This window comes from Belonocnema kinseyi, chromosome 3 (assembly GCF_010883055.1).
Source record: "Belonocnema kinseyi isolate 2016_QV_RU_SX_M_011 chromosome 3, B_treatae_v1, whole genome shotgun sequence".
Taxonomy (NCBI): Eukaryota; Metazoa; Arthropoda; class Insecta; order Hymenoptera; family Cynipidae; genus Belonocnema; species Belonocnema kinseyi.
The window spans coordinates 63,535,640-63,560,955 of NC_046659.1; the positions used below are offsets into that span (position 1 = coordinate 63,535,640).

A 25,316-nucleotide genomic window follows, 5' to 3' on the forward strand; every position below is an offset into this window, starting at 1 on the left:
TACTTATTTTCAAAATTCAACTAGTTTAAAAAATTGGTTAAAAGCGACAGTAAGGAAAAATTCAATTATACAAACTATTGTTAATATAATAATATTTTGTATGTTGTGAATTTTTTGTATAAAAAAAATGTTTTTTTTTCACAAGACATGACTGATAATATAATTTCAATTCTTCTGTCACAGACAACTTTTATTTTCCACAAACTTGATTTTTGGTACGACAACTACCTTAAATACTTTACCAGCCGAACTTATGTTTAAAAAATGTTGCCAGAAACATATTTTTCATATTATGTTCATATTAAATGTTTTTTTATAAATCACACATATTTGTTAATATCCTTTATCTTAAACTTTAAATATCTGCATACAAAAAATGATGGAAATAAAAAACTAAAAACTTATTTTAAAGATGAAAACTAGTAATTTAATATACAGAGATCGTTATTTTTAGTCTATTTAAACTTATTTATCCCGAAAGCTTGACGAAAAGAGCAATTCTGAGACCAGATTCTAATTGAGCACGCAAAATCACATGGGAAACCATTCTTCAATACCAGGTGGCAAAAAGCATAAAAGAAAACTGGCCATCAATGATTTAATGAAATACCTTTTTTTACAGAACTGAAACTTTTCTCTCTATATGGTATAAATTGGCTCTAATTTTGCAGGTTATATTTAAATCGTTTTTCCAAGGTATAAAACACCCCATTCAACTATTAAGTGGTTTGGAAAGGAGTAAAAGGAGTTTATAACCGTCTTAACCATCCTTAACAGAAACTAAAGGATTACCTAATCCTTGAAATTCAACAAACTCTTCTTGTGAAGCACAAACAACCCCATTAATATCGTCTTGGTGAAATTTCCCTCCCAGTAAATTGATAGTCTGAAGATCGTAAAGAGTTGAGTTGAGCAGAAGGTAGTTACTAAGTACTTGATGGAATGGAAGATACTAAGCAAGGATCCTTACATCTCTTGCATTGATTGCATTTCTTGGACCCCTGAGCTCTCTCACGGCGGGAGGACTCTCGTAAAAGCTTCGTGGCCGAGGTCTCGTAACTTCCGGTTCCGGTGGACGTTCCGAGGAGTAATGATGGGTTCTAGGTCTGGGTCTGGCATTGCACGAAACGTCATTCTCACGAACTAATAGTTCAGGATGACTTCTTCTGCTGATCAAGTGTTCGTGATGTGGCGCGGAAGTAGAAACAAATTGTCTGCCCATTCTGTCCCCATGGGCTTGCCGCGGCAAGTCCAACCTGTCGGAAATAAAAATCATTCAAAAATTCTCCTATCGAAATAAATTAATTTCCTTATTTTTGGTTATTTTCATTGTTTCGTTACGTTATGTTACAAAAAAAACAAACAATTCCTTCGTTTCCTCTTGGTTAGGTTTTGACCGATCAGATCAAAATTAAAAAACGCATTTGACTAACGTCTTTTTTATTCATCATCCTTTAATGTTGACATAAGATGCACTATAGGGTGATCAACATTTTTTTTTTTAATTTTTCAGTCGCCATCATGGAGTCAATTGTGGCTCTGGGCTAAAAATACGCACACAGATTTTGATATCTTTTTAACCAACTATTTAGAGGTCGCTCAAAGAACTTTCAGATAAAAAATAGTTTTCTAAAAAATAATAGTAATATATAAAATAACTATAATTGCATTTACATAGAAAAATTCACATTTATAATTGTTATGCATTTTTCACAGCTTCATTTTTAATATTTCAATCTCATCTTCACAGTATTCCATAAATAGGAAGTATTGTTAATTACTGAAACGATTTAACCAAATATAATTCATAACGCATCAAATAATATTTTTCCGTGAAGAAGCGCTGCTTTTTTGTTAAAACACTACTTGATGTTCATTTGTTTATAATAAATATTCATAAAAATAATAAATGCTGTAAAATGCTGGTTAAATTTGACTAAAAATCATGCATTATAAGTCCATTAATACTTTTTTTGTTTGCGGAAAAACCTGATTTTAGCGAAAACAATTGTTAACTTTTGCATTTGTTTATAATAATTGTTAATAAAAATGGCAGGTATTGTACTGTGTAAATAATTTTTTACTATTAACTGCTCTTAATAATGTGTTTAGAAGTAATTCTACGTGAAATAATTATTTTTACACAATGAAAATTGTCGAAATTTTGCATTTAATTATAAAATTGGTTTATTACTAATGTCTCACAAACAATTACCCCGCCTGGCAGCTAAATAAAGTACATAATGGATGCCCATTAACTTTCACATATTTGACCTAAATCCAAAGCGGTGATCTATGAGGGTGGTTCTCCCCTTGTCAGAACAGCGTTTCGTGAGTTAGAAACTTTGAAAATTTTTTTCTCGAAACTACAAAAAAAAAAACTTTTCTGTTTTGATGTTAATTTTAGAAAGCTTTCAATATTATTATTACAAAAAAAATCGGTTATGTCTTGTAGCTTGAGAAACAATAATTATAAAATGTTTTTTAAACACATATATTTTAAATTGTAAACGACTTTTGAAAAATGAAGTTTTTTTCAAGAACTGCTTCGCACAACTATTTATTACCCTAAGAGTCTAATAGCTATAAAATAACCAAAATGAGTAGAACTTGCAGTAGTATTACGACAGCTGTTTTTTGACATACGCTAAAATGCTCATAATTTTTATACACATATAAATATTAAATAAATATTTATTATAATAAAATAAACTATATAATATAAATAATATAATATATATATACATAATACAATAAATTTTTTTAAAAACTTTTTGTTTCCTGTCAAAAATACCAATAATTATATCGAAATTCTACGAGAAATCAGCCGAATATGAAGTCATTAAGATATTGTCCGTAAATAATTAATAATTAATAACTTAATTTAATTTTGATTAATAAATAATTAATAAAAGACAAAAGTGCTAAACATATTTCTCTTCTTTTTGCCTGAGATAGAACTTGGAATAAAACAATTTTTAAATTTCCAGCAATGCTTGCACTCACAAAATACGTGTCTGCAATTTTTTGAATTAATAATCTTATACATTTCGTAAATTTTTCTTGAAATACACTCTCTAGTGATTTAAAAATTGTTTGTCTAAACGCGTACGCATTTTTGAACATGCAAAATTTGTTTCCAAGTTTTGACTCAGTAAAAATTATGTAATAATTTTCACAATTTGCGTCAAAAGTTGATAACATTCCATGAAAATTAATGTTTGAAATGAGCCTATAAAAATGTTACTGAAATTTTTATATTTTTGTAATAACTACTTACAGAATTAACCCAATGACTTTGATTCGGGCAAATTTGTTGTTGTAGTCTGTTGTAATTTTAAAAGACTCAAACTAAAATGGTTCCGTTTCGAATGATACAATTTGAAAAGCTCCATCTTAAAATTGTACAATAAAAGTGAATCATTTAAATTCAAGATTGTTTAATCTCAAATTAAACCTCAATTCAAAATTCAAAAAATTATTAAGGGTTTTAATTCAAAAAGTTTTAATTCCATACGCAAATAATTTTCAAATTATCAAATTTATAAAATCTTATATTTGTAATATGTAATCTGAAATTATTAAATTTCTAACTTATTTTAAAACTTTTTAAAGTTTGTCAATTTAAAATTATTTCTTACACGAGTTTCATCACAGGACATCCTGATTAAATATTATAAAGAAAAAAGAAATTCGTAGAAAATACTTCATTAAGATATAAACGTTCCAGATTGTAAGTGTTACAGAAATTTATCGTACCCATCTGACAAGAGAAACCTCTATAAATATTATGTTTAATTGTCTACTAATGCATTATTTTAATGAAAGACTGTCTCGAAGAAATGGGAATAGCTTAATTGTTACTTGTTTGAAGCACTGACGAGAAACGTTTATCTTACGTGAATTCTGCGATGATTTTTTTTAGCAAAATTATTGTTTTCTTTGTTAAAATAAAATCACTGAAGTTTATATTTCACCTCAAGAAACATTTTCAACCAAAAAGATGGATTTTCAACTAAAATAATGCATCTCAAAAAAAATTGTTGAACAAAGTGGTTCCACCTTCAACCCAGTATTTTATAACCAACGATATGTAAACTTTCAAAAACATAGAATATTTTACGAACGGAATAAAGCAATTTCATATAAAAAATTTAACCTTATTATCCTTCACAGTCATTTAAAGTACCACTTATATAAATACCCTGACTTTTGCAAGATTCTTTTCAAAATCCACGCGTTTTCCCTAACTTCCCTTGGCCAATAAAATTCATCACTGACTTTTCTCTCTTTCCCCTCATTTTTTAAGTTTTACCTGACCTACGGCCAACCTGGTTTAGTGTCACTTTTGAGATTTTCAATTTCCACATCCATTTTCTCGATCCTGGATAACTTTTTTCGATCAAACGGTAGACAAGTGGACTTTTATGCCATCTTCAAATAGTGATTTCGATTTTACAGCATTTTTTTCGCTGCCCTAAAAAATTCCCTTTTTTTGGTTATCTCGCTCTGTTCTGCCACCCTTTAGATATTATCGAAATGGAAACATTAATAGAATTATTGAGATTTTGGAACAAATAAAAAATATTGAAAAGCATAAACCCACCTGTGCATGGAATGAATTTCAGGTTCCCTCTGCCTGATGATAACAGGTCTTTGGAAGGCTTCTCTTTCCATCGCCCTGAACATTTCCTTGGCATCTTGGAATCTTTCCCTTGGACTGGTTACTTCTCCGGGGTTGACTCTTGGTTGATATTGTGGACTCGGAGATCTTTGTCTAAGTTCTGGTTGTTTGCGATTCCTATGGGGAGCCGGAGAAATGCCCCTGGGGACAGGAACTCTTTCTGGACTTCGAGTTATTCTCGGTAGAGTGAGATTTGAGCTTTCGCGTTCTGGAAGGTAATCTTGATCATCTGTCTGAGCACCCCAGTCGTCATCTGTAACAATTAATACATTTTAATTACACCAATCAATTAGCATACGAATTAATTATAAAGGCACGGTTCGAAGGCTTGAAAAAAACTTAAGTCTCTTTCGAAATAAGATTTCCAGTTCCTGTTTAATGTTATACAGAAAAAATTGCTAATAAAATAAATTTGAATTGTGCGTTTCCTGTTCTACTTTCAGTTGAAGTGAATGTGAAGACAGCAATCGACTCGACACTCTTTGCAGTAACGATTTCATCGACAAATGGATCTGTGAAGCACAAATTATTGCCTACGAACGATGGGGTCAAGTCAAGAAAGACACCAGTCGAACCAAGAAGACCGTGAGAGTTTGCCAGGAGTATCGACTCAGGAGATGTAGGAAAATCGGTCCAGCATACGAAAGGTCACAAATAGAAGGTGAACGAAAGGAAGCAAAGAGGCCAATATAATACAAGAATTTCTGCAGGGTAGGGCCAGAAAAATTGCATCTTCTTCTACAAATTTAATTTCTAAAGATTACACTAAAGATAAAAGCCAAAGAGACGTTTCATTTTAAGTGAAAGGGTTCAGCCATGGATCTTTACACCTTGCGGTTATTTCAGTCTTTGATTCGCTAATTATTGGTTTAGAAGAATTTAAAAAATATATATTATTAAAGACAATTATAATTGAAAAATCAAGTCGCTCTTCCTAAAGATTTTTCAAATCCGCTGTTACTGATCTTACAGAGAATTGTTCTAATATATCATTAACGAGTGAAATATTCAATGTCAACACAAATTTTCAAAAATTATCTAGACCTTAAATTTTGATTGCTTACTTAAAAACTAATGTTTGATTATTATAATGTATATATTTAAGACTTTGATTTTAAGATCCTGGAAGAAGAAACTATGCGCTAGGCTAAACTGGACTGACTTTTCAGTAATTAATAATGATTTAATAATTCAACAGTTTTTTAGATAACGATTAAAAAATGTAAATACATTTTTGAAACTTTTCTAAAAGTTCAATTCCTTTTTCAGAACGATAATAGTAACAAAAACTATTCAATAACCCCAAATCATCAGCATCCATGACTTTGCTTATTCACTCAGCTTAGAGAGTGATAGAAATACATAATTGACTAATCAAAGTCAGCTGGAAGTCTTTTTAAATTGAATAGTTCAGCAAAGTTATTAAATTTTTTTAAATCGACGCAAGGTCTGTATTGAATAGAAGTATTGCAAATACATTTAAATAGCATAAATACATAAATAATTAAAAGATCACTTCTATTCTCAAATTCTTAATTACAGTATTTTCTGGTGAAGACTGGTATCTTAATAAAAATCATGCATTGGCACAGGTCTTTTTTTAAAACAAAGTGTTTTACAAATTGCCATTAAAATATAGGTCTTTGGAAATATTTTACAAGGATACGAAATACTTAATGCAAGATCCGTTTAGACAACTTTAAATCTATCATTCTAATATTCAATTTAAAAAAATTCTTTTTAAGGTATAGACATAGACGATCGGCTTAATGTCAGTTTTCATTACATTTGAAGCATTATTATAGAAATTATAACGATTTTACAGAAGCAAAGCAGTAAATATCAAATCAAATATTTAAATATTATTATTTTATATGTGTATTTTGATGTCAATGTTATTGAAACAGGAACGTATATTTTTAGTTTATATTTGCCAAGATAATGCCTTATTCGTATTAAAAAAATATGTTGTAAGATTTTAATCTAAGAATTAAAAATGATCAAATTTAGGTATGGACCTATTAATGAGGTGAAATTAAATCCAAGCATTTAAAATTATAAACAAAAACGAAACAATTTTTTCAAATTGTCTCATATTTAAACTTGATTTCGAATTTATATATTATTGCATTAAAAAATAAACTGAAAAACCAGGGACCCCAGTTTTCTTAAAATTGTAATACTGATAATTTCTAAAAAAAATCCAGATTTTCAAAAATGTGACCCCATAATACTTTATTCTAGAATATGGAACCGGAAAAATGACCTCTTCTTCTGAAAATCTACATGTAAAAAATTAAAGCCTAGAATTCAAAGGAGGAGAAAGAAGGAGAAAGGGAGGGAGGGCAGTGGGTGGTAATGAACCAGAAGGAGGGATGAAAGAGGACATTGGGAGTGCAAAAGAGATTTAAAGAAAGGTTAAACGACGCTTCAGGCTATGGACCAAGAATGCGGAACCGAGGACGAAGTCAAAGTTTCTTTCCTTTTTCATCGTATTCCACAATCTCGTTCTCCTTTGCTATTATTTTCTTTCATCATTTCTGAAAAGATTTCTTCAAGGACTTTTTCCTATAGTGATTGTTCAATTATAGTGACAGACGTATCACAAGGAATGTCGTAGGTTAATTGAAAATTCAAAGAGAATCCGCAAAGAGTGCCACTGGATGTGGAAATTATTTTTTTCTAGGCCTAGGGCAAGAAAGCTATGATTCTTCTTTCATCGAATCGAATTGAATTCCCACTGTGGAACGGACAGGGACGAGAATTTTTATTCGCGGTGGTAAGGAATTCAATCTGCTTGCGAAATAGGCCTAGCACAATGTCCTGAGAATGTCAGGGCTAGCAACCACACATTTTCTTTCGTTGCGTCGTTTGCTTGTATTGACACTGGTGAGAAGTGGCACAGAATTGTACTGAATTTTATAATTCGATAGTGTTTGTTGAAATTACGCAGGATAGCTGCTAGAATATAAAATAACAGTTAATTTATTTTTTCGCCAGAAATTTTACAAATGTTTAAAAGAAATGTCTATACAATGACTCGAAACACTGAAAACTTCATATCGTATTCATAATAATAAATACAATTTAAAGTTTATTTAAAGTCTATTTTAATTCTTCATTTTTATGCGTAAATTTTTTATTAAAAATTTTTTAAATGCAGTTTTGAAGACTTAATCATTGAAAAATTAAAAGCTTTCGAAATAAAAAATTGTCCATAAAATTTAAGAAAAGTTTTATGTTGATTAATTGTAAATATAAATTAATTAATTTTTTTAATTTAAACTGTAACTCAAATATTGCAAATTGAAAAATAATTAATTTTACAAGACGATTCTGAATTGAACTGTTTTAGTCCGAAAACCTTAGTAGTGAAAAAAATTTAAATGTCCGATTGAAAGTTTATAACCTATTATCAAATTTAAAATAGTTTTAAATTAATTGATTCACAATCAAATTCTTTGATTAAATTTCAAATCCTATTCAATTATTGTTTCAATCTAAAATATCACATTGCTAATCCATTTAATCTAAAATGTTGTAATTTAAAAAAAGAACAATTGGTTAATAAATAGCAACATTTAACTTTTTATTTAAAATCAGCAATGTTTGTTCAGTTTGCAATATTTGAGTTACAGTTTAAATTTAAAAATCATTTATTCATTTATATTTACAGTTAATCAACATAAAACTTTTCTTAAATTTTATCAACAACTTTTTATTTCGAAATCTTTTATTTTTTCAATAATTAAGTCTTCAAAACTGCATTAAACATTTTTTTAAATTAAAAATGTACGCTTAAAAATAAAGAATTAAAAAAAACTCTAAATTAACTTTAAATTGTATTTATTATTATGAATACGATATAAAATCTTCGAAACCAAGTAATTTGAGGGCATGTGGCAGTCTTTCACGCAACTTTATTTTTGTAATATTTTTGTAATAAATAATTATTATTATCACTTCATTATTTGCTTCAATAGTTGATACAAAAAACAATAATATTTGAATACACTTATAAAAAAATTAGTTTTTAAGCAGATATTAATAAAATAGGCATGTAATGGATCACATGCCATGCATTTATTCCATTAGGTATTTTAACTGTCATCATTTTATTATTCCATTAAATAGTTCTTAACAAATAGAAAATATTTTTCAAATACACTTATATAGATAAAATTAGTTTTGACGAAGATATTATCAAAATAGGGAAAAAATGGACCAAATTCCATGCATTTGGTCTATTGTTTGCCCCGCAGCACTCAACGAAGTTAATTTAGCCAAATGTAGAAGTAAAAATTTCTAATCGTTTTCCCCTCAGCATTCAACGAAGTGAAGTTAGCCGGTAATTAAGTGAAAATACCTAATTAATAGAAAACCTTGAATCGTTAAAAATTTCAGTGCTAAATTGAAACCTTTAACGTTAGAATTTTAATTGTTCAATTAAAAATCTTTTTAATTTGTAACTAAAAGTGTTAAATTTTGATGTATAAATAATAAATGAATAATTATTAACTGAAAAAGCCTTCAAGTTAAAATAATCCAACTTGAAAAGATTTATGTATACAAAAAGTTTGAATTTTACTATTATAATTTTAAAAGAAAGGCGTGCAAATTGGGTATTTTTATTAAGTTTGAAAGAAGGAACTTTTAGTTTTTAATTTTTGTTGAATTTGCAAGGAGACATAATATACTTTTAGAATTCTTCTTCATTTGAAAGGAAAGAAATGTTGGCTTTCAATATTTTATGATTTGGCAGAAGTACAGTCAAACTCTTTAATAGCTCTCCCTTCTATAGCCCTTTCGAGAATCGAAGCCGCGCCGCAGATTGGTGTAACAGGAGCTGCGCGGGGTGCGCGGGATCTGCGGTTGTCACTCAGGCGAGCAGTCAGGCGTGACCAAACAAAATCGAAGCAGGCTATAATGAGATAGTTCCCATCCACCGTCAGCCCCAAAATCGGTGCTATAGAAGAGTTTTACTGTATATCTTTTTATTTCTAACATTTATATTGAGCTAGACGGAAGGAGATTTTCGTTTTCAATTTTCTCTGAATTGGAAGAGTTCCTTTATCTGCTTTTACCATTTTTATTAATTTGGAGAAAAGACATGTTGGGCTTCAGTTATTTCTGAATTGGATCAGATAAATTGTGCTATTTTAAAATCTTTATAAAATTAGAAGGACCGAAAGTTTAGTTATTTTTTCTTTTCTGAATTGAAAAATGCCATTTTTTAAATCATTTTTATTTAGTGGACGGGGGGGGGGGGACTTTTTGTTTTGAATCTTTTTTCTGAATTACGAGAGACTATGTTTTTACTTTCAACATTTTAATTGATTTGCAAGGGAGGACATTTCGATTGTCGATTTTCTTCTGAATTGCAAGAGGAACATTTTTTTGTTTTTAAGGTTTTCTTCGAATTGGAAGGGAAGAAATTCTGAGTTTAATTTTTACTAAATTGGAGGCAAAACATTTTTTTTATTTTTAGGATTTTTATCGAGTGGACGGGGGGCAAATTTGGCATTTCTAACATTTAGATTCAGCAATGAAAATTGATAGCGTAGATTCATATTTGTAACCAGAAATATTTGAACGGTTCAATTTATTTAATCAAAAATTGTTTAAATTAAGAGTTTTATAGCGTCCATTCTATACATATACATGATTGAGAATTTTAATTTAAAATGTCTGAATTAAGCATTTTTATAAACTCAATTTAAAAAGTTTCAATTTCAGAAGAGTTCCTCTTTGAGTGCTTTAATTTGCAGTTCAGTTTTGCTAACTTCAAATGAAAAAGTTTTCAGTTTTAAGAGTTCAAATTTTTTAATTTCAAATACCGTTAAAAATTTTGGCGAACCGGAAAAATCCCAGAAAACGATCAGGAAATTTATTCTTAGATTAAAACGGCCACCGATTCATTTTATTATTTGAAAAATCGGGAATTTGCATGCAAATGAAATTATGTATTTTTGACATAATATTTTGCTGTAATAAACGGAGATAGCAATAAAATTAATATGTAGAATGCCTTGACCTTATAATTGATACAAATTAGAATAACTTGAGTCACAAGGTTATTGACATTCAGGAAGAACGTTCAACCTGTTTTGCCAAAATAGGAAGAGATGGACATCATGTAATATTCCAGTTGACTCATACTCGTAGATTATTTAGGTTTGATTTCAAAGAGTCATTCTTATGGTTAGAAATTTTTTAGAGACTTCCTAATGTCTTTCAAGAAACGAAATCAGAAGGTGGTGTACACAGGGCTACCAAAGCCTAATATACTTGGAAAAATTGAATAATTTAAGGTAAAAAGTGACTACTGTTTACTTAAAAAAAGGCCTGCAATGTCAGTAGAAACACTTATTTATTCAAAAATTTCGATTCCATTACAAATTCTTGTATTTACAAGATTACATGAAATTCTATTGCTGAATTCGGAAGTCAAACCCATTAAGGGCACAATTACTAGAATACGTTTTATAAGCAATTTTACAATCAAATATTTGCATTTTTGACAAAAAAGTATGAAATTTCTACCAAAAGAAATAAATTTGCAAAAGAAAAAGATTCATGCTTACCCAAATAACGGAATTTTCAACCAAGAAGATTAATTTGCTATACAAAAAAGATTCATTTTCAACTAAATATATACATTTTTAACCACATACTTGAAGTTTATACGAAAAACTATTTTTTTAAATCAAAAACCGACTAGCTAAATTTTCAGGTTGCCAAAAAAATTAATTTTAACAAAATACTTAAATTTTTAATGAAAGAGTTGAATTTCCAACTAAAAATATGAATCTTCAACCAAAAAAATACATTTTTAACAAAATAGTTTTCAGGTGGAAAATTGATATATAGTTTATATATAGTGTAAAGCATTACATACATACATGCATACATACATATGTGTGTGTGTATAATATTAATTTGCTTTACACAAAAAATGTATAAAACAAAGAAATATTATATGTAATACTTCACACTATGTATGTATAAAGTATACATAATTTTTTCGCTAATAAGTTGAATGTTTTCGAAAAGACTTGACTTTTAATTCTGAAAAGATAAATTTTCAACAAAAAATATATTTTTCAACCAAAACAACTGTATTTTCAATCAAAAATATATATATATATATTTATTTATATATACATTTCTAACCAAAACAGATTAATTTGCTACTAAAAGTCGAATGTTTCAGAAAAATCTTTACTTTGAATCCTAGAAAGATAAATTTTCAACAATCAAGTTAATTTCCAATCCAAAAGCTGAATATGCAGAAACAACAAAATAATTAATTTTCAACCAAATTGTTGCATTTAGAACTAAATATTTGCAACTTTAAACAAAATTGATGACATTTTAACAAAAAAAGTTGAGCGTCCAAGTTAAAAAGTCGAATGTTTAAAAAAAATGGATTCCTAATCTCGAAAAGAAAAATTTTCAATGAAAAAGTCAATTTTCAATTATACGGCTGGATTTTCAGCGAAAAAAAAAATCAAACAAACTTTTGTATTTCGAACCAAATAGTCAAATTTTCTAGCAAAAAATAAAAGTTTTTTTGAAGAGATTTAAATTTTTAGCAAAAATATTCATTTTCAACAAAGAAATATAATTTTTCTACAAAAAAAAAATTTTCTATCCAAAAAGACGAACGTTCAGTAGAGCAATAGTATTTTCGAATAAAAAAGATGATTTTTAAATTAAATAGTTGAATTTTCAATCAAATAGTTTAAATAGTTAAATTTTCAACCTAATAATACAATTTTTTACCAAAAAAGATTAATTTCGAACCAAAAATATAATAATATACTTTTCAAGAAAAAAAAGGAACTTTTAACCAAAAATAGATGTATTTTCGTAGTAGATTCTATTAAATTCATTTCGCTGTTGAGCAAAAAACAACAAAAGAAACAGGGGAAGTTTCTTAAAAATTAAGAAAAAAAAAGAAAAATTCTTTCAAAAAGGTGAAAAGAGGGGAATAGGGAAAAGAATGTGAAATCTGATATTGAATAGCAATTTTATACCATAGTATATAGTAAAATATACTATAGTGACTATATTACAGCCCTGGGATACCACTGTAAATGGAAAACCACCCGGAAAAAATAAAATAAGGAGTGAGATAAATTTCATTTAAAAACAAGATGGAAGAAACGATCGAAAACCTATATAGAAAGTTACACCTTTTATATAGAAAGTTTAACGTTTCATATTCCAAGGCCAATCTAGGTTCAACTAGAGTGAGACTTGCAATGAGAATAAACTGAGATAATCAACCCTGGCCTAGAATCTTTGGCAATTTTGAAATTGGCATCTCAATTACGGGTAAGAATTCTTGGGTACTGAAGGAAATTCAGCTTCTCAATTACGTCAAATTGGAAACAATTCTATATATCGCGTTTACTAATTTGTATGTGTATTGCATCGTATTGCGGATGCAAAGCGTGTCTAGAATTCTGGAGATCAGTTTGTTCTTTCCTGGGCACACGATTCAACGAATAAAATGACCAAAGCTAGCTATTATCGGTCTCGCAGGATTTCCTCATAGGCTGTGAAGCGTTGCCAGGAATGCTCTTGGATTGGTAGTTAGATGCGATAGCGCGTAAAACTGTTAATTCCGCGTCTCTCACATGTCTTTCGGCTGCGTAAGATGTAAGTAGGTGCATATCGGTGACCATCAAAAAGAAAGCACGAAGACCTTGCGGTTTTGCCACTTCAAGATGCGAACGTACTCATCATGTATTAAAAATTTATGAGCGCTTACATATACTACTTGTACATACATCACATATACGTATGCACGTGCAACTTTTCCAAGGAGAATGCAGACCGTGATGCAGATGTTTCTTCAGATTACTCCCATCACTTTATTCCTTAAAGAATTATTCAATCTTATTATAATTTTATCTCAAATTCTACTTTGTGGCCTCTTTTCGGTTTTTGAAAGAGAAAGTTTTAGAAATTGGTAATTTGAAACTATAAAGCCGACATTGTTGTCTGATTTCGCTTGAGTCAAACCTGTCTAAAGATAGGCAAACTTTGGCTCTTCTATACTTTCTCTGAAAATTATAATTATGACTTTCCAACTGTTTCGCACATATATTGTTTAGTTATGTTAAAATTTCATCTTCAGTAAACAATCTAGTTGGATTCTGGTATGGTGACCGTTAGTTAGGAAAAACTCAGGAAATTGTGGTATGAATTGAAAACTAAATAACGCAGCATAAAATATAGTTATGAGCAAATTATATTAATTAAACATTAATTATTTTCTGTAAGCTCCGGGAAATTGAAAAGGGCGTATAGGTTCACCAAAATTCGGTAATCTAATACATATTTGGAAAAGCAAAAACTCGATATTTCTTGAATAAAACAATTTCTTTTTAATAACCAACATTTTTTTGGCGTCTCAAATGATTTTTTTCATTCTTGGGCAACCCAATTTTGTTGTCCCATTCAAACATTTTTCTGATGTTAAGCTCTTTCCAAATATATTTAAATTTTATTCTGATTGTAAATTCAATTAAAATGCAAGTTTTTTCTCAAAATAGAACAACATGATTGAAATGTAATTTTAATTGTAACCATTGATTGTGATTGCATTTTAATTCAATGTAAATTACACAATCAGTGTTTGTTAAAGTTTGATATTCAATTGAATGTAAATTTTCTTTTATATGCATTGAGTTGATCCTCACTTGAATCCTATTTGAATTCAAATGATATTCATTCAGAGTTAGGAAATTTAACCTGGATATAAGGTTAGGAAACAAATTCAGTGGTTAAATTTCCTTTCCCAATTGATCCATTACTTTGATATTTAATTTTCTATCCTTATCAAATTGTTCCAATTAAGTTTATTCAAATTCCCATCATATTTGAGACACAACAATTGTTAATTTTTAAGATTTATTTGAAAGCTTAGAGAACAACAATATTAAATTCCAAAATGAGATTAGGGTCAATCTATTTCCTAAACTTAAATCTAAACTTAAAAACAATCTAGAATCTATTGAGAATTGCGTTCTGAAAGTAATTTGAACTTTTTTATTTGATTTCGCCCCCTGTGACTGTCGTTGTGCGTGAATAAAGAGCCACGCAGAAAGTTATAAGGAATCGAAATATCTGTATATTTAAACAAATTAAAAGTACATTTTGAGCGAAAATTTAAATCGAATTTTAATTTTTTGTCATTGGGCCCATTTTTGAATAATTAGATTTATTATAATCGTTAAAATTAATCATTAGAATTATTCATTAGTATTTAATCAGCGGTTCGAGAGATATAATAATGGTGTTTTAAAAAAGTCGGGTTCCAAAATTCGAAATCCTCTAATTCCCTGAAATTAAAAAATTTTGGTAAAGCATTTTACTCATGGAGTTCACTCACTCAACCCTAAAAGTTCACCAAGTTTCATGAAACTCGCTGGACCCCCCCCCCCCCCCCACCCTACAACTCTGATATTGAGGAAGATATGGATGGACCCATTATTGACTCAAGAGATAAAAAAAAGTATAAAAAAGAAGAAATTAATTCTTTACATTTTTCTCAAGTAGATATTCCTTGAATATAAATTTAAAAAATTAAAAAGTAAATTAAATTTAACAAATGATATTTTTTTGAATTGCCGCAACATCTAATAAAAAGAGAATTAAGAGCTGATTTCAATGTAAAAAAGTTTGATTAACCCTTAAGTGCTAGAACCTCGAAATTTTCCATTCCACCTAGAACGGGTCCAGCAGACCCGAGCAAACTTGAAAATAAAATATATCGATTTAAAGAGACTTAGCTCTATTTTTTAAAATTATAACACAGAGTCTCGAAAAATGAATATTGTAAAAATAAACATGAAAACTAATTGCATAGATTTTGCAAAAAAATGATGCATTTGAAAAAAATTTATTATTGTTTTTAGCAATTTTCTCTTAGAATATATTTAAAAAGACGTTCAGAATAATGCTAGAAAGTTGCATTTTTTCTAAAATTTTCCACTTTTTGTCGAATTTCCAATTAGAGTAAAATAATAATTAATTTAAGTTGACAGAAATAATTATTCAAACAATTTTTTAAAAAATAATATTCTGTTGCAATAACGCCAGACATTTGTGGGTTTTTCTGAAAGACTAAATTTTTTGTTCACTTTTCGCTTAGAGTGATTTAATAATAATGAGTAAAATTGAACAAATTTAACTGTTTTAACACATTAATATTGCTTATAACTATCTTTTCCTATAGTAATACTAGAAAGTTGTGGTTTTTTCTAAAATTTTTCACTTTTTGTCAACTTTCTATTTTTTGAGGTAATAACTAGTAATGCAAATTAAGAAAAATAATTATTTTAACAGTTTATTGTTGATCATAATTATTATGAAACAATCTCTTTCTATGTTGTTAATATATTTTTGTGAGATAAAATAGAGATGTGAGTTATTCTTCAAATTTTATATATATATATATATGAATCATATTAAATATAAATTTTCGTTGAGAGCCTTTTTGTTTAAATTAATATTAATATTTATTATTTGTTGGTGTCCACATGAAAAAAAGCCCTTGTGGGCGGTTCTAGTTTGGAAGATATTCGCGTTTTTGTAAGTCAGGGTCAAAATTAATATTTTCCGATTTAAGTGATTTATAGTGAATCGTTTAACACATTATTTGTCCTAAAAGCAAGCGGAAATGGGTATATTTAATTTTCAAAGAAAAAGTGTAACATATGTGCTTATGGCTCTCGCAAAAATTAAATGCATTTTTCTCGAAAACGGTTTTTCGAAGTTCCAACTTAAAAAATGCACCGGCGACTTGTTTTTTAATCTAAAGGATTCGTCTTGGGCTTAACATGCCAGGAACTTATCCGGCAGGAGGTTCTTTTTCATGCAGAAGTTCACATTTGTTTCTAACTGAAACGTTAAGAAAATATGAAACATTATGATAAGATGACTATATGAAAATTAGGTTATGTAAAAAGTGGACAAGCTGTACAAAATTTTAGAAAAAAAACCGCAATTTTCTAACATTATTTATGCAATTATGTTTATTAAGTTCAATATTTAGTCATTGGTATACCACTTTTTCGCCCTTATTTTCTAAGGCCAGCCCCCCTCCACCGAAAAAATGCCTGGCTAAGCCGCTGATTTAAAGTAGATTACATTGGAATATGCTGGATTACTCGACTTTGATGGATTACTTAAAATACTAGTAATCCAAGGAGGTTGTAAGTGGATTACCTTGTATTACACTGCATTATTCGAATTATACTGGATTCTCGAATTATGCCGGATTACCATTTAGGATAACCGAGCGGTTAAGCGTAATGCCAGAGTGTTTGACCCTCGCCAAACTCAATATATGCAACAACTGAAAATTCATTATCAATCATCCATGAGAGGGAAATATATATTACGTTTATAGCTTTAGACTATGCCTATTAATTTCAATGATTAAATATGATTTACCGCCATCAAATATATTAATCAGCGTCGTAGTGTCCTCAAAACACTGACCTGCATCGTCAGGTATGCACATTGCGAAGAGAAGAGTTCAACGCAAGTTGTAAATACGCGAGAGAATTAAAGTGGGCAAAAGTAGGCCATGTTAGGCCCAAGGTGGTCAAGATCAAAGCCAGACATCTCATCGAGAAGAGCAACTTAAGAGGACGCAAACGAGCGAGACTAAATGCATACATTCATGCATGCCAGTGCGAACATACGTACATGTCCCGAGAATTTTGCCGAGCTCGAAACTGAAGGCAGGTCCGCTGGTACCTGCTGACGCCGTTTTATTAACGGTATTCCTTCCACCGTAACAGGTGTCCAATACAATCTTTCCCCCATATGCCTACTTAGCACCAGGTTACGTTCTACCCACACTAAATGTCTGTATATCTTATTCTCGACAACAAATCTTTTTTTCTCTTTTTTGGAATTCCCACAGTTTGCGGAATTTAATTCAGTAGAGAGATTCAGGTCAGGTGAGAGTTAAAACAAGTTATTGACGTCGAGAATTTTGGATTTTTAATTTGAAATATTTTAAGCAGTATATTTCAATGTAAAGTGCAACTCGAGATTCCGACAAGTACTGTAATTTGTGTGGAAACTGTGAAATTCCGTAGGATTTCTCCAAAAAACTCTGACTACTGTCTTTTTTTAAATCTTCTAAAAATATTTTTGAAAATGTGCAACAAAATAATCCAAGGATATAACAATTTTTGTTTCTTTATATTGATATAGATATACATATTACTTGAATAACTTGTAGCAAAAATGATACAGTTAGATATAATGTGATTAAATAAAGATTCTACTGTTAAAAGAAAAAATCGACATTAATTATCTCAGATAATTATTTTTCCTATATGCTTTGAAATGTAAAAAAAACATGTTTAATAAAATAAAAATATTGAAAATCCCCAAATAAATTTTTTTTTAAATACTTCACAGCTTGAAATTAAAAAGTCGAAATTGTTCCATTTTGAACTTCTAAAAAAAAGTATTTCATAAAAACATAAAACCTTTTTTTTATCATAATAATTATTAGGAGTGTTAAAATAATAGCAAGCGGGACAGATAAGTGGGCCCTCATTTAAAATTTCAGTTTCATGCCTGAATAATCATTAGATTTGCTTTTAGAGCCTTCATATAGGTAAATGGAGGTTTAATTTTGTTTTTATTTCGATTATTTTATATAATTTACCAAACAAGTAATTTTAAGGTAGTTTAAAATTATTTTTAAATTAAAAGATAATGTGAAGCAGCGGCTCGGTCGTCAAAGTCCTCCTTCGCCACCATTAACTCTTACAATTTTTAAAATAATTCTTAAAAATTTGGGATTCTTTATTTGTAAATCATCAAGACTGTAATATACAAGTAAAACAACGTAGTATTAAAACTGAAATAATTTGTTTACTTTCAAGCTCGATTTTGAGGACCATAGAAAAAAAATCTGCGGTCAGGATGGTTAAAAAATGTTTTGTACCTTTTGTAACCACATTTTGTGCATTGTGCGGAGTTCGAAAAGAGCTTCTCATATTTAACTTTTTTTTTAACTTTTTGCAACTTTGAGGTGATTGTGAGAAAACAAGAATTTGTTTCAACGATCCACAATATGAAGGATCAGATTTAGTTTCAAAAATCCTTACGACCACCCTAACCGCAGCGAATTCATTCGCATCAGTGGAATAAAATAAAATTCGCGATTTTCTCTTCATTTTTTAGATTGAAAGTAAGAAAATGAATCTCTTTCGACATTCTGTTAATTTTATTTTAAATTAAATTATATAACGTGCATGTAATACACATTCCAGCGACATTGTATCCGCTTTTTAAATATAATACATACATTATTGAATATTTATTAATTGTTTTTTAGTAAATACTGAGATTTGAGTAAAATTTCGAAGTAATATCAAAAACGAGAAGTATATTTTTACAAGTTTTGTATTATTTTTATGGAATATTAGTATATTAAAGCATTTAATTAAAAAATAATTTGATTAAAATAAATAATTTTAATAAGCAGGTTCTTTATTATTGACTTCTAGTGCGATTGACCTTATCCGCGTTACACGCACGTGTGTAAACGACCTTAACACTGCTTAACTTTGGTGATCGAATGAGAAGAATAAAAAATTTGCACACGACCAAGCAGTCACATGTAAAAGAAGTTGATATAATTTCTCACTCGTTTTTTTAAAGGATAAATTTGGTTTACTGATTTATTTTGGTTGGTGTTTAAAGAATTAATCAGTCTGTTTCTCCTGAAATTAATTTTTTTCTAGTCAAAAAATTATTCCACGTAAGATATTTTTTAAATCTAAAAACATTTTTCACTAAACTGGTGATGCCGACAGGTGATAAAATATACTTTTTTAAACCACTCCCGGCTAAATATTTTACGGGGGTTTTTACATAACACCTAATATGTAAAGTAGCACATAAATTCTACGAACATGCGCATTTTTTTAAGCAGTTAAAAATGTTAAATACTAACAGTACAACAGGTATAATATAAATTTTAAACACGTTATAATTTTATAACTTTTCTTCAGAATTTGCGTAGGTATAATCGACGTAAATTTTTCATTTAATTTCACGAGGACTGAATACATTTTCGTGCAACGTAACTTGTATTTTATGCACATAATATTTACTAAAAATGTGACATTATTGCACAATAACAATTTTTCGCAAAAACGCTAATATAAACGCGAACCATCGAGTTTAATACTGATAGAAAGTATTTTTGTTTATATCAAACAAAACTATCAAGTTAATGAAACACAATATCAATCCAACTCGCATTCTCTCGAAATCTGAATCTAATTTTACTACTATTATTATTATGTTAGTTTATTAGGAAAGCCTTAAGAATTTAAAAACGTAATGACTCCGCGCATTTTTTTACCGGGACGGTAAAATTTTTTTTGTCTTCTTATTTCCGCTGAAAAAGAATATATTTCATGGGCGGCTGATTCTGTGACTTAAAGTTGCACTGCTTGTCTGATTTAAGATGAAATCCATCAATTTCGTATTTGCAATCTTGATAAAAGTTTAACAATATGATTTACAAACATTTTCAAAAAGTAATTAGAAATCTACATTTTCAAATAACTTTATGCATAGGGCGTGATAAAGAGAAAATCTGGAATGAAAAAGAAATTAGTTATTAACTTCTTAAATTAAAACATAATCATTATAACTCTTACCATTTGTAAGAAAATGCGACTGCCATTGGTTATTTGTTTTAATCAACTATTTTTAAGAGAACTGATGTCAAGTAATGATGGCAAGTTTTTGCTGATTAAAAAAGAGGACTACTGAAAGTAGAAAATTCAAAGTTAATTATGGCAACATTTGAACTATGAATCTTCCAAAATATTAAAAAAGAAAACTAATGGAAGAATAACTTTGTAATTTCGTATTGCATACAGAAAAAATGGAATTTAATTTTGAACACAAAAATGGCGTCAAAATGTACTGACAGAAAATTGAAGAGTATTTGGTTTACATTGAGCAATAGGAGTATTGAAAGAAATTCAATTATTTTTTAGTTTTTATATTGATCAAGAGAGTGAACATAATACTACATTGACATTCTGAATACAAGTTCAATGAAAGGGACCATCCATAAATTACGTAACGCACTTTCCCGACAATATTAACTCCCCCCCCCCCCTACACGATTTTTCCGAATTTTTCCATTAGTTTTTCGCCCTTATATAACACTAGACTAGACCACATTCCCCCCAAATGTTACGTAATTTATGGATAGCCACTAAAGAAAAAAGATGGAAAAATCTATTTTTAAAAAGAATGTAACACTTTGCTGAATATAAATGATTTTGGTTTTCCCGACTATCATATTTTACTTTTGGACTTTATCGAACATTCTCCAAAAGGTTTTGAGCCATTTACTGCAAAATTCCGAAAATCCATCAAAGTAAAAAGTTACCAAATATTGTTTGAATCAAGCAAAGTTCTACTGAATGAAATGTTTTTTCTTCTTTCATGAGTTTACTATAAAATCAAAATAAACTGCAATGAACTATAACGTTTAATCTTATTTTGCAGTCTGCAGACCAGTTTAAAAAAAATAATAACCTTCACCATCAAACGTCGATGGACAGTCAGCGATTAACGTTTGATTTTATTAGAACCCGTAACTATGTATATATAATCCGGCGGAGAAATGCGATCGATGTCCGTTTGCGATTTATGCTCTAGTGTACTTACATATGTACATATATGTAAACCTCTACTTGCGGTTACGGCTCTTTTCACGGAGCATCGTACTCGCTCAAGGTGATGTACATTTTTCCCCCACAAGACTCGAGAGTGATACCCTATCGTTCGTAGTAAACACTGATGTATATTACCTGTCTTATGATTTATGCGATATTAGATTCTCTTATGCACGCTATATAGTATATGGGAAGAAATTTCACTTTCACTTCGCAGGAGCAATCGAAGGATGCCCTTTCTCTGCTATTTCGACCGTGTAATTAGTGGGTGACTCGATACTCCTCGATAGACGAAAAAAAGGTTAATTGATTCGCAGATTTTTAAGTGGACCACGCAGAATGAAGTGCTTTTTGCCCGGGGCTCAAATGATGGTGAAATTCAAAATGTTCCGGGAAATGGGACATGAAATTGCTGGAGCTACCATGCGAGAAATCAGGTGGCATTACTGTGAGGTCAGCCAAGATTTATTTCGTCGTAAAAAAAATCTTTAAATTCCCTTGCAGGAAAAAGTTTTCATATTTTTTAACTTTCGTCTTCTAAGGCTTTCGCAATTTAATGGGCCTCGATAGTATATTTCAAAATAGTTGGAGCATTTCAAATTTGGAATAATATAAAAATGACAACTGAATAAGGATCGTTTGGTTTGTCCGCTCTAAACCCCAGAAAATTAAAAAAAAAAGAATGTTTTCACGATTCCCTGAAACATTATAAATAATGGCCATATGCTTCTCCACTGAGAAAAAAGATTACTTGATTAAAAGAAATGTAGTGCTGAATACGTCCAATCAAATATTGTTTTGATCGAAGACAATTTTTCTTATTTCAAGAAATAGTGTTTTTTAAATAAAAAACACACTTTTGATATAAGCAAAATTTCTTAAGATCAAAATAATATTTTATTGGACGTATTCAGTACTGCATTTCTTTGAACCAAGTTATATTTTTTTCAGTGCATAATGTTGAATAATTTTTCTATCAGGTTGTATACAAATTTTATTTTTGGTCTCTTTATCCAGTTTTCATTCTCATATTTTTATGAATTTGTTAAATTCCAGTGCAAACATTTTTGTTTAATTTTCGCATATCAAAAAGTACACAAATATACAATACTATATACTATTCTATACCATAATAGTATATTTCCGTGATTATGTGAAAAAAAGAAGTTTTAAAATGTATGGGATGGAAAACTGAATTAGCACCATTTCATTTGTTGACCCTCAATTGTTGTATTGGAATCGTTATTATTTTTATTATAAATTAAAGCCTACAACTCTATTATTTTAAATTGAATTAGTATAAGAATTTAAAAAAAGTGAACATAAAATCCTTTGAAATTGTCCTGTTTTTAATTCAAGTCATTTAAAATTCAAAACGCTGAAATTGTAACCCTATAACACTTATGATTAAATATTCAGCAATTAAAATCATCGGTTAAAAGATTAAAAATTTTACAATTTTATATTTAAACCATTATTGTAATCTAAATCAAATCTAATAAAATGATTTTTCATGTAGTAGAAATGATGAAATTGTAATATTTTAAATAGAACATTTTTTATTGAAAGCACCCAAAATAAAAGAATTACCATAGAAGTGAATGGAATTTTAATTTTTACTGTCTAACATCGAACATATACATTAAGCAGTTAAAATTTTCTGAATGAAATATTAAAAAATTATAATAGTTTCAAGTCTGTGGTTACGTGTACCCCAATTGTGGAACGTATAGAAGAGTAAAATTAACGCAATTGACATGAGATTCATGCGCATAATATGCGGGAAAACCCTGATGGACGAAGTAAGTAACGAGACAATTCTAAAAGAATGTGGTGCAGAAGAGACACTAGTAGACACATGGAAAAGAAATCGGTTAAGATGGTTTGGACATGTTGAGAGAATTCCAAATGAACGACTAACGAAACAAGTGTATCAAGGTAAAGTAAATGGCAGCGTGCCCATAGGTAGACCGCGGAAAGAATGGATAGAATGTGTGATTGAGACCCAAGTTAGAAGAGACATAAGAAGTCACAGAAACACGAGAGCCTGCATGAAAAAATGCATGGACATAAAAGAAGCTAGAGAAGTATGCCAGGACAGGAAAGTATGGCGGCAAATAGTTAATAAAAAGAGTGTCAGTAGAGTGAATGACGCCTGAAACAAAAGACCTTGGTCACTAATGGACCCAAGTGGGGAACCTTACATAACGACTTCGCGAGGTTCTTCGCTTGGGGTGATTGCTAGAAAGATTGATCAGAAACCTGGGTCGGAGCAGTGTTACGGAACGAACGTGTCATTTACTTAAATAGCCCGAGAATTCTGGATCAATCTGAAAAATCTCTATCCCTTCCACACAATACTCCTTTCCCCTACCGAGTGAGTCACGCCTACCCAGAAAGGGAAATGGCTTAATGGTGTAATAATAATAATAAATAATAGACGGATTTTTTCGGTGCGAATAGTGGAACGTACAAAAGGGACTATTTGTACCTAAATTTCGGGGCCATAAACCGAATTTTGAACCGCTTAAAGTTGATCTAATTTAGAAATCATCATTTTGAACCTGTAGTTTTTTTAATTGATAACGTTCAAAATTTCAAAAGATATGAACAGATGCTGCAAAGTTTAACAATTTCAAAGAGCTTTAAATCGAGAAATTTTTAATAATAAACACCATTAATGTTTAGCGATTCAATAATTAAAACAATAGAGTTTATCAAATTTAAAGCTAAAATCCTTTAAAATGTATAGTAATTTTGAATTGAAAAAGTTAAACAATTACAATTTGAAAGATTAAAGTCTGAATTAAGGGGGGCGACCCGTGTAACGGGTTCAAAACCTCGATTTTTGTTGCCTAAATGGAAGCTTAGCATCCCATAAACATGCTGCAAAAGTTTCAAAGTCGCAGGTGCTTTCCTTATCACTAGCGCTGGCTAGTGCTGGCCTCGCGCTAGCCAGCCGATGCTGCCTGCCGACCAGCCGGAAAGTGGTGGGGCCGAGCCCACGCCTAATCTGCTCCCAAATCTTTTCATATATAAAATATAACATATAACATCATTCAACATATAACATTAGTTCGCGTTTTTCTCGGTTTCACATTTTTCAACATTGCCGGCAAGATAACTCAAAAAGTTTTTGACCGATTGAATTCTCCTTGAATATAAATAAACCTGAAATGATTATCTTTTTTTTGAGCCACTTTAAACTGAAAAAAATGTTAGACAATTATTGTTTAAACAATTTCATGCAAGTTTTTGGGTTAAAATCAAAATTTTTGTTTCAACGGCCGCCATTTTGTCAAAAATGATTATTTTTGCATTTTTTTAGTTCACAAAGGATATATAAATATAAACTACAAGAAACTTTTTTGTTTTTTATTTCAAACGAATTTTTAAGAAACTAGAGTGTCGGAAATTTCGCATCTCCCGGCTGAACATGTTGGACATCCGCCCTTAAAATAAAAAATTTTATGAATATTTATGGCTGAAAAAAATGTATTTTGTAGTTCAAAAATGCCTTAATAAGCAACAAAAATTTTGGAAAGATTCGTTATATTCTTCATCCCCAAAAAAATCCCAAAATATACCCTTATTTTTAAGGTGTTTCATGGGTCGTCCCCCTTAAATTTTCAATTGAAATTTGTATTTATTAAATAAAAGTCCCTAGGGCTAAATAGCTCTCTAAGGAACAGGATAATACGAGGCCATTACTAATTTACACAAGAACTGTTCGGTAATATACTTAATTAGTCTCGTAACTAAATGTATAAACTAACTAAAATAATTAGAGTCTACCTCATTATTTGTAACCGATTAGGTAGGAGATTAATATTTAGTAATGAACATTGAGTGATTAATTAGAAGCTCTTATGTGTATT

At 29.7% G+C, this 25,316-nt stretch overlaps 1 protein-coding gene and 1 long non-coding RNA gene across 2 annotated transcripts in view; one reads left to right on the forward strand and one right to left on the reverse strand.

Moving 5' to 3' along the window:
- The window catches only part of LOC117169498, a 14,123-nt gene extending 6,333 nt beyond the window's left edge, over positions 1-7,790 (forward strand). The window contains exons 2-3 of the long non-coding RNA XR_004466664.1: positions 5,128-5,395; positions 6,929-7,790. This is a non-coding gene — a long non-coding RNA (uncharacterized LOC117169498). The remainder of the gene's footprint in view (positions 1-5,127; positions 5,396-6,928) is intronic.
- LOC117169497 overlaps positions 1-25,316 on the reverse strand; it is a 91,496-nt gene that overhangs the window by 3,097 nt on the left and 63,083 nt on the right. Inside the window, exons 6-7 of the mRNA XM_033355909.1 lie at positions 4,607-4,937; positions 971-1,256 (exon numbers count right to left, since the gene is read on the reverse strand). Coding sequence (XP_033211800.1) covers positions 971-1,256; positions 4,607-4,937 — 617 coding nt within the window. The remainder of the gene's footprint in view (positions 1-970; positions 1,257-4,606; positions 4,938-25,316) is intronic.